Here is an 11,161-nt window from a genome sequence, read left to right on the forward strand (position 1 = left end):
AGCACTCTTCTTCTTGTACTCCATTCTATTTTTTCGCATGGTAGCTTTTTTGTCGTCCATTAGTTCATGGATGGTATATAGTAGGGTCAAAACGGCAGGAAACATGAGTGGAGTTACACAAGCGGTCGCGCTGGAGAAACGCAGTTTTTAACCGCCCTCAGCGTCCTGCGAGCGTTCTGCTCAGCAAGTTGCCAAAGTGACGTGGTGACGTCATACGGATCTATATTGACAGCAATTTTTTGCTTTTCTTTCTGGTTTTCTAAACTTTTGCATTTCTTTCTTCGTATTTTTATTATGTTTGCTATATTTGCTTTTGATATGTAGATCTATATTGTATCTGTATTGTTAAGTTATTGTTTTGTTTTTGTTCATGTTTTGCTTCCGAAATTTGGTTCAAAACTGTATTTATTTCTATATTAATGATCTTTTTCTGTTTCTTCGCCCACCCTCCCTTCTTTACAAAAAAACATTAACATGACTAAGACATGATTAAAAACAATATAATATCTCAACAATTCAGATACAATTTAGATCTACAAAACGAAAGCAAATAACGCAACTGTTCTGGTTCATGTCGTTTTGACCCAACTATAGACATTAATGCATAAACCCAAATAGCCATGGAGTTGATTTTGGAGTAAAATAGCATTCACCTTATTTTAGTCGCTTCTTTCCGTCTCGTATCAAATTTCCTAGCTTCTCTTTCTCCTTTTTTGCTTTTTTCTATCTTTTTGCCTTTACTAAATGATTGTCGTGAATTCTGCTGCAACAATTTCATTGAATCAGAGCAGTATGACTATTAACATTAATAATTAGGGTACCTTGCTAATTAAGCTCTGATGAATACGAGCTATTTGCGGCGATTACGGGCACCAGGAGCGTTAAAGACTATACTTTCAGGTGTGGTTAATCTATCATTAATGTTCAGTTTTATTAGATAGATTTCCATTATTCTTCTTTCATCGGCAATGTTATTGTATATATTTTAGACGGATCGGGAAGTCGTCAATGTAAAAAGATTGTAATAGATTATTCAAGTCCCAACATAGCGAAACAGTTCCACATCGGAAATCTACGATCCACATTAATTGGGAGCTATCTAGAAAAGGTTTGTTAGTTCTCAGTCAGTTCTTCAGAACTGGCATTTTGCTACCAAATTGTTAGGCTTGGTACTCGAAAATAGATTATATTTGTTGTTTGAAATAAGCTCCGTGAAATTGGACTGGAGTGAAATGCATTTCTTCCGTGGTAAAAATCTATGCAAACTGCCAAGTTTGGGATTAAGGCTCAAAATAAAAGAAGAGTGTACATTTTTCGATGCATTAATGAGGGTTATTTTTCAGTATTTTTATAGTGCTTATCTATAAAGCGAAAATTTTTGAGTTGTGGACTAACTTGATGTCATATTTTTGCAATCTTGCTTGACTCTATGCTAAATCATGCTTTTATTTTTGAAACGAGCATACCTCTAATCAGCTTACTGTGGAGAATTACTGTGTATCTCTTTCAAAAGCATCAGTCATACGAAGTACTCCTTGATTACATCACCCTGAAAACTTTCAGGTCCATCGAACGCTAGGAAATCACGTCACTTCTATTAATTATCTGGGTGATTGGGGTACTCAGTTTGCTATGATAGCTACCTATTGGCCGCAGGTTTGCACGTTTATACTTATTTAATTATATATTTGTTCGCTGATAGCGCATAAAAAATAAAACCATAATTTGCCCGAGGAATCAGAGCAGAAAACTCTGCGATTATTATTTTTTCTTTTTTTGGCAATGAAAGCTGGCACAATCCTCGTAAACAAATTGTCCTGCTTTTACAGAAGGGAAGTTCTGTTGTAAAATTTGTATCCCTAAAGCGGAGTACTTAGCTCAAGACGAGACGAGCACGTTGGGAACGTTGGAAATGGCTCTGTCAGGGGACTTAAAGGAATCACCCCACGAATCTGGCTGGGGTGGTGCGGATTTCAGGTGGAGACTTCCTCTAAGGGGTCACAGATTATGGAGAGGAGGGTGATTCCGCCCATTCCTTCCTAATTCCGGTAAAAAACGGTCCGGAAGTGTGCAAAGCTGGCGCGCTCCAGTCGAACTCATAGAAATTAGCGCGCCGGAACGCTCGAAGCAGTGTCTTCCGGGCAGTGTCTTCTCTCCATAATCTACGACTCCGTATAGGCATAACCCACCTGAAACCCGCACTACTGCAGATTCCGTGGGGAGATGCCTTTAAGCAGGTTGTTATTCAGCTTTTGGGATCCTTAAAAGACTAAACATAGACAGATGGCTATCGAGAGAAAAGGGTGAACCATATTCCTCGCCTCGTCAGGCCACTACTTCCAGGCCCTTAAGGATTCCCTTCCCTCAATTCTTTTAATGACCTCAAATCCACTGTTAAGTTGTTCTTGGAGTCTTAGCCTCCAACTCACGATCGCAGGGAGTTGTAACCCTCCAAGAATGGTGGAACTATTATAAACGCTCATGGTGATACATCGACGGATGATCATCAGTGTGTGATTCAGAAACTGTGAAATTATAAATTGTATCCGTGCGTGTTAAAAAAAACTAGCAAACTTAATAAAAGACAACTAATATTTTACTATGTTTAGTTTTAACAGGATCACGAGGTAGGAGCTCCAATCTAGGCCTGCAGTACCAATATTTGCTAGGCTTTAGCCTAATTTCTTTTCTGAGGAATCGAGAAAAAATATGTTTTAAATAACAAAACGACAAAAGTCTGCTGCACTTTCTTGTGCTTTGTTGGGTGTTTAAATTTTTTAAAGGCTCTAAATTTGAGATCAGCATTCAAGGTGAGGTAAAAAAGGCTCTGCGTGGACGAGTGACAATGGTTGGATTAGTGGTATGGGCAATCCGAAATGGTGAAAACGGGAGGAGCTTGCTTTCCTTACGGTTTGTTCAACATGCTCTGAGCGGTTGGAACCGGGATAATCCAATACCTCCTATAACAATCCCTAAATCTCTTACAGATTTGCAACGTTCAAGAGTTCTACCCCTCTATATACTGTATACTATACTCAGAGCTGTAACTCTTAATCTCTTAAGTGCGCATGCTGTATGTGTCCGTTATGTAGTGCACTTTGGGTTCAGGCGCGCGCCACTTAAGAGATTAATATTGTAGTGAAAAGATAAAATGCCTAGTTCCAATCAATCCGCTTGGTATGCGCCACCATCTTCACTAGAATTCAGAATCCTTGGCGGCTTACGAACGTGAAACTAGCCTGTGTAATGACTTGCGGGAGCTAGACGATGCATCAATTCAGTGTTTTTATCCTCTTAGACAAGTCTAGTGCGAATTTATCGACCTCGGAGGGATGCAGGGCTCGGTTGACGCTAGGGCGTAATCCAACCTCCGTTCGATCATGCTGCAGCCGCAGCGGAACCTCTTATCGACTGGCTACACTTCGATATTCTTGATATTATCGGCGTATGTTTGGACTCTAGCATGCGAAGAAGTTCTGAGCCCATTGGCAGGTCGATTGTGTAGGCAAGAAACAACGGAGGGGAGAGTGCTCTCCTGCTACTGTTGTGTACATAGGGTTCTTCAAAGTGACCTAAATATCCCCAGGCACTGGAGCTGTGCAATTAAATTGCATTGGCACAACTTATCGATTGCTTCGGATAGTTCAACGTAAATTGCATCCGTTGCTTTACCTTGATTGTTGTCTGGAAACCGCTCAAAGAAAAATTCAATTAAATTAATGGTTGTTGGAACTCTACCAATAAAACCGTGCTGCTAAATGGAAGTAAACTGGAACTTCTCAAGCTAAAACTGTAGTTTATTCTTACCTATTTTCTCCACAACTCCTACTGATGTTGGAAAGCTCATAGAGCGATAGTTGCTCGGTAGGTTTTTTCCAGTAAAATTCATAATGGCTGTAACCATGACTTCTCCTTTTTCTGCAATCTTACAAAAGATTTTTTTAGAACAACCTTCAAAAGTGACATCAACCGCCAACGAGTCATAGAAAAAGAACCACAAAAAATTTATACAATTTATACAATTAGGGTACTGAGATGTCAAAGATGTGAGCTAAAGGTGCAAGTGTGGAAGGTGCACACTATTTGTTCACGATAAATGAAATGCGATGGAATATCTCAGACGCTTAGGGTTTAGGGTGTTTGTAGATTTCGTATGGATGAAAAAAAAAACACTTCAGTACAACAATTTGAAACAGGAACTACAGCTTTAATTTCTGGAATAACATCACCACAATTTGAGAAAAAAAACATTTGTGAGGTCCCAGGATAGGGATTAGCTTTGTCAGCATCCTTGACACAGCTGACTTTCAATCCATCCACAAGTCCAGGAAGCTTGGTATTGGTTTTTTTTTATGGTGTATGTAAAAATAGAGGTTTTTATTGACTTCCCACCATTCTCGGTAGAGGAAAAATGCTCTTTCGTGTGATTGTTGTTGTTGCGCAGTTTTTTTTTTCTTGAGTGGATTGCATAAAAGGTTGCCTAACTGTTCAAAAGGAAAAAAAAAGTTGTTTCTGAGAGGTTAAAGCTTTCAGCTGAATTCGAAGGTTCTGGAAAAATGTATGTGGGGAACGAAATGTAACAATTTTTGCAAGCTTTCGTATATCCTCTCATACAGAATCTGGTGTAGGTACCGGAATATGACTCAAATAGAAGAAATGAGTCAACGCCATGGAGTTCAGGGAAGAATGATCAGTGAGAAAAAAAAGATGTTCATAGATATTCCTGAAGCTAATCTAGGTTTTGACGCTTTGAAATAAATAAAGCGTGAGTAATAATAGTTTAGCTGTGGAAAAAAAAAACATTTGCGAGTGATCATGGTGTAAGGACAGGGTCGAGAATTCTGTCGACGTAGATATATAATTTTACATTTACAATTCTTCAGATTTGTCACCACTATTTACTATTCATTACTTCACTTTATTTTCTTTTCTCTTTTTCTTTCTTGTATTTCCTAGCTGCTCACGTAAAGAGTCTACCCGTCGGCGATTAACATTTGGCGAGAACAGGTGCATCGCGAAAACAACCAGTTTAATTTCTAAATGTATGAGTTTTGTGAACCATGTGATCAAAATGTGATTACCAGACATGAAGGAAGCTTTTTAAGTTCCAAAAGAAAAATTGTGATGAAATCTCTTCGGTAACGAGGAGTCAGCGTTCTCACCCTTCCAGGTGAGACCATCTGATGCTTTCTGGAAATCCTGTAGCGACGTCGACAAGATCAGAACGCTCACGGATTGTTATGTCGTGGCTAATAAGAAGAGCAAAGTAGACGAGAATTTTCGAGATCAAGTGCGAGAGACTTTCTCTGAAATGGAGCAGTGCCTCGAGAAGTATGTGAAATTTTTTTTTACTCGTGGCGAATGTATTCAAGAAGCAGAGAGATTTTCCAAGAGTTTATTGCAGTAATGAGATGTCGTCTCCAACCATGCGACTTTGGCAAGATATTCGGAAAATCTCCGAGCAACATTTGAAACATTTCTACAATATGTTAAATATCAATTTCAATAGGTACTGTACAAGTTTTCGTATAGTGAACAAGCGGATGGCGGTGCTGCTTAGCTTGCATTTTTGAAGACATCAAAATATGTGCGGGACCGAACTGACTTTGTTAATACACTCACGTAACTTGTTAAATATTCATTTTTCATGTGGTAAAGTTCCACATCTTCACTTCAGTGTTTTCAGTTGGCAGTACGAGTCGTCGTATGTGACTGCTGCTCGACGTCTTACTGCCGGTCTCGTGCAGGATAATATCGCTCGAACAACCGCCACAGGGGTATGGGTTGTGGATCTTCCAAACGGTGAATTAGAAGAGTACGCAGTTGTAAGAAAAAGTGATTACACTACGCTGTATCTGTCAAGGTGAACTGACATCAAACCAGTTTTTTTTGTGATTTTGGACTGACACCCTACGGTTATGGTTGTTTTGTCGAGAATGTGTGTAGTTTCAGAGAGCTGTCTTGCATTTTGCACCGTGATGAACTTTTCCACGCTGATCGATATCTCTACGTTGTTGATCGTGCCCAGCGAAGGCATTTCGAAGCCTTACGAACTATTCTTGAACGCATAGGAAGGGAAGACATAGCAGAAAAGATTGAACACATACCTTACGGACGAGTAAAAGGGCTCTCGACGAGGTGTGTTTCGTCGAATTGTGGTCTACCATCTCTTTATAGTGCATTTAGAAATGAAGCGATCACAAATCAAAAAATTCAATGGAAAAAAATAAAACTTAAAACTTCTAAAAACAAGTTTCTAAGCTTTTCTACGTTCCGCTTTAAATTCCATCGTAGATGGTAGCGGGACATCTTGGATTGCGATTCCTAAACGATTGCAGAAATGCCAACTGACATAGCTGAAGCTCCACCTACTGTAACCGCACCCCCGGATATTTTTTTCTTTAAGAAGACCATTATAAAACCATTGAAGTTTTTATTATACTAATAATCTAACCTTGATTCAGATTTTTAAGGGGGGTCCAAGCGAATAACCCATGTAAAAGTAAAGTGGGCATGAGCACATAAGAGAAGTTATTTAGTTATTTTGCTCACTGGAATTGCAAAATATGATTGATTTGATCCTCTCTAAAAGTCAAAGGTCGACCTGTTAAGAATGGATGAAAGATAGGCTGATATTCTGAGCACTATGCTGGCAATTAGTTGTGTTTTCTAAATAAGCGGCATTCAGTGAGCTTTGCCTACCTAATTGTGTTCAAAGCGGAAGGGAAGCAGCATCACAGTCCAAATTTTATGTGGAAAGATTAAAAAAACAGAGTATAAAATGAAGTTTAATTTGAGAACACCAAAGACCTCAAATTTCTCGAACTTTAATACTGAATGTAATGCGTCCATCATTTGGTTGTTAGATGTTTTGTAATCACACGTGATCTCGTAACATTACTCGTGCTTATAAACGCATTTTACGCGCGAGAGGCCATCTAAGAAGGACTTGCTGGTTTATATTATTATAACATAACTCAGTAAAGCTAAAGCAGACTAAGTCGTGTGAGGGGAGGAAGGGAAACATCGACAATATTAATTATTTCCTTTATTATTATTTGAGGAAACACTTGTAAATAACTGCTACATTTGATTGGTTTTCTTGTTAGATTGCCGGATAAGAACGAAGGAGAAAAGTGAGTGAATAGACCGTTCATTCAATAAATAGGTAGTAACTAGGTTTTCGTTTGCTGTTATGTTCTAGTTAAATTTCCCAGTTTGCTTGTTATTGGTAGATTCCGAGACTGTTTCATACAAATAGGTTGAGAAATCTGAATATTTCAGAATGGGACGAACCGAGGCCGTCGCTGATATTATCGACAGAGGAACTGAGTTAGCTCTACAGTTTATGATGAATTCCAAAACGGTTAAAGTTCCTCTCGAGAAAGAAGGAGAAGTGAATGAGACTTGAACTTTTCGCAATGATTTTATTAATACTTACATATTTAAGGTTGCACGACAACTTTCATTGTCAACTGTTATTTTCAACGATCTGAAGCGTGCGAAGTCAGCCGAATACGAATTTTCCTTTAAAAATGCATTCGATCTCAATCATAATAATGCTTTGTCGCTGCAGGTGTGGTGGTAACACTTTCTTGGTTACTGAAAATTTACTTGTTTACTTTCTACCATACCTCAATTTTGTGTGGTACTAGTATGTCCTTAGAGCATGAAGCCCGCAGGAAGGCGTCTTTACTTATGATATTCTTCATTAACTTAACTTAGGTGTATCAGAGACTAATTTGACAACGACCGTCATCTTGCAACTTTGTGTATCTTGGTCTACACCTTGGTGGGTGATAATTCGCGTTCATTTAACTATATACACCTAAATGGATGGGGATTGCATATAAATTCTTCAATGACTGTCTGGCAAAAAACCGCGAGTTCGCTCGAAGGATCTCTCTCTTTCTCTCTCTCTCTGCCCTCTTTTCTATTCCATTATTCCTCTGCTTGCAACCGTTTTATTCATTACGACAAGAAATTTCTTCTGCTATTTCCTTTCTTAGAATTTCAGGTTAGACACAGTCGGCTATGTTCAATTGAGTCGAACAACGCTGAGTTGCTACCACTGCTTGACAAATGCGAAACTGTTCCTGTTGAATCTCCTGAATTCGCCAAGTTGGCGGAACAACTTTCACGTTTTCCTGAGGTATTTATCTTCGCATATTTTTTTGCTTCTAATTGGGTTTTTATGCATTAAACGCTTTCATGCAGCAACACAAAGTATAATAGTATAAAAAGTAAATGTTCAGGTCATTATTAAAAGTGCGGAACATAGTGAACCCTGTCAACTGATAGTTTATCTAATTGAACTTTCGCATCATATTGGTCATGTCGTTTCACAAGCGAAAATCAAAGGACAGCCCGTTGATGTGAGTTTTTTTGTAACTTGTGCTTCCCCGAATTTTGTCAATTTTTTTTGTTTCTATTCTGGTAAGGACTTTTGTGTTCAAAGGTCTTTTCATTATGAAGTATTGCTTTCACTTCTCATTTGCATATCTGTTTATTGCGAAAACATAAGTTTCTTTGAATAGGCTTGATTTACATGACTTAAACGGTGAGCGGATGTTGTGGCCTGACGTAGCTTACCCGCATCTTCGCCGAGGTGACTCGCCCTTGAACATATTTGAGCACATTCTGTTCGACTTTTCGCTAGAGCTCACACAGAATATATCCATCTGTCGCTGCTCTATACTCTGCGAAACGTTACGTCTCGCATAAACTACCTTTCGATGCCAATTTTGATTCTTCTGACCTTCCTTCACCATTTCCGTCCATAGCTTTGTTTTACGTCCTTGTGGCCTTCTCCAGTTTAGGTCTAAGAGCGTCCTGAAGACAACTTGGGCAAGACGTTCCGATAGTCTTCTTATACATAGTGTGATCAAGGAGAGGAAGACGGTTTTCTGCGTCTACTTTAGAGGGCGGGCAAGATGTTGATGTTTCTCTCGTTCCTAATTCGGCGGTACACCATATCCCCTTCCGAGTAAAGTTCTTCGTTATAGTTCACCATCAGCCAAAAATACCCTAGCAGTTGTCTGAACAGCTTTCTCTCTATGCAGTTAAACCTTTCATTAAGCGTCGACGGCGCTGCCCAAGCCTCCGGTTCGTACATCATGTACGAACCGGAGGCTTGCGGATACGTAGACTCGCAGTTTGACTTCGAGGGCGGTGGAGGCCAACCATAGGCACTTCGTCAGTGCAGTTGAGTGCAGAGTAGACCTTAACGCATCTTTGCAGAGCAGCTCTCTCGTGGTTGCGATAGTTTTTCAGCATGCAACCCAGGTAACAAGACTCGTCCAAAAGTTTAGTTGGTTATCCGTTCATCTTCCTTCTAAGGGTCTTGGGGAGATCCTGATTTGCTTACATTTATCAAGGCCGTAAAGCGTAGGCTGTGGTTAATTTGGACGCAAGGCAGACGACATGTTGCAACTTCGCCCTGCTTGAAGCGAATATTAATACTTCAGCGTACTCGAGGTCGGCTAAGGGACGTCCTAATGGCGCAAGAACCACCCCACCGGGACACTGCTCAGCTGTTCCCCGCATGATGTCATCGACGGCAAATTTGAACAAGAGAGATCCTGCGACAGCCCTTTGTCTCAGTTTCCACTTCAAACGATGAAGTAAGTGCGCGTGAGATTACTGATTGCTCACTCATTCAGATTTACTTTGAATAGGTGAATAAAATAATCTCACGCAAGGTATTTTTTCGTAGTATTTAGTAACATATTTATTGCATAGTTATCGGAATGGAACTTTTGTTATATGAAAGTAGTGCTAGGTTGGCCAAAAAGATTTTTTAAATTTTTGAACATGTCTAATCTGCTCGAACTAAAAAGTGGGATAGCCCGATCTCATGCTGATTCTAGTATGTAATCAGCAAGATAATTCTCTAGTTAGGCATAAAAGCCGTTCTTCTCAAATATTTCTCCTATGCGGTATGAAGTTCACTTTGTTCGGGACCGTCAGCAATTTTCAACATTTTCTTTTTCGACTCTGGATCGAGAATGAAGGTTGGGAATACCAAGCTGAGAGAAGTTTTCAAAGAACGTGCGCCTTGCTAAATCATCATTATGAACTGTTGCAATAGGTTCAGACAATAGTATTCGGACTGTAGTCTCGAGGATGAACTGAGGCAATGAGGTACATTTGATCTGAACTTGAAGGAGTTGCGGCGCGCAGTGAAAGCAGATCCCTTTTATGAGGGAGGTGGCAAGTAGACTTGGAACCGTCCTTGGTGCTGTCGAAAGCGGACTGCAGAAGCAGCGAATGGTGAAGAAGCTAGGTCGGCATGGACTTGAAGACCTCTGTTCAAGTTGAAGTTGTACTGAGAATATCCATCGCTTCTCGCCTTCGAGAGAGACAGCATCCACAAGCTGAGCCTTGGAAGAATTGTATATAATTGATCATAATTATAATTGATTAATCGCCCATAATTGTAGGTACATTTGACTCCTAATCTCCATGTGCAATACTCAGAAAAAATGTCAAAAAAAAATTTCTTGGTCAATGTAATATATTACACTTGCGCGATGTGTGCCATTACACGCGATAGTCGGAGCCGGAACTCCGACCCCCTTCACTTTGGGACGGTTGGAATGATATCCTCATCATTTGAGCTTTACCCCATGAGCTATATCCCCTTTACCTGAGGAGGGTCCGCCTCCTTCCTGTCGCACTTATGATGTGTGCTCTGGCCTGATCATTTGCGTTATTACTTAGATGCAATAGAAAATTGGCATTATTGTGTTGACAACTTCCATGCGTCCACGGTCATGCGCTATTGCAAGAAATATTATAGGCTAAGGAGAAGAAGTTTCATTTTAGGTAGCCATACCAAGGCTGTTGCTGTTGTCAGCTGGCCGAGCTGCTTTAAATGAGGGGATCACATTACTGGGTGCCCCTCCAGTTTCCACCATGTGATGGTGCGCCCTAGAAAGCAGCGATGAAGTTTTATCAGTTGATGGACGTTGTTTTTCTAGGATATCTATTATATAGTTACTCAATCAATTAGCTAGTGTACATAGTGTTGACCTATGTAGTAGTTGTTAGCTAGATTGGTTTTACTTCTACCATTTATTTATTGACAGAAATACTCTACCTGTGGATTTTAGTAATAGGTATAGAAATGTTCTTATATACATACACGACTCATAATGAA

General features: G+C 39.8%; 1 protein-coding gene across 1 annotated transcript; it reads left to right on the forward strand.

Moving 5' to 3' along the window:
• Positions 1–839: 839 nt before the first annotated feature.
• On the forward strand, positions 840–10,923 carry RB195_020992 (uncharacterized protein; the record flags this gene model as incomplete). The annotated part of the gene is made up of 12 exons (XM_013447706.1): positions 840–900; positions 990–1,108; positions 1,564–1,656; positions 5,171–5,331; positions 5,405–5,509; positions 5,687–5,863; positions 5,953–6,138; positions 7,285–7,396; positions 7,451–7,576; positions 8,018–8,152; positions 8,256–8,375; positions 10,828–10,923. The coding sequence occupies 12 exons, from the start codon at positions 840–842 to the stop codon at positions 10,921–10,923; spliced, it is 1,491 nt and encodes a 496-aa protein (XP_013303160.1).
• Between the last annotated feature and the right edge of the window lie 238 nt (positions 10,924–11,161).

Source organism: Necator americanus, chromosome II, assembly GCF_031761385.1.
Source record: "Necator americanus strain Aroian chromosome II, whole genome shotgun sequence".
NCBI classification, from domain to species: domain Eukaryota; kingdom Metazoa; phylum Nematoda; class Chromadorea; order Rhabditida; family Ancylostomatidae; genus Necator; species Necator americanus.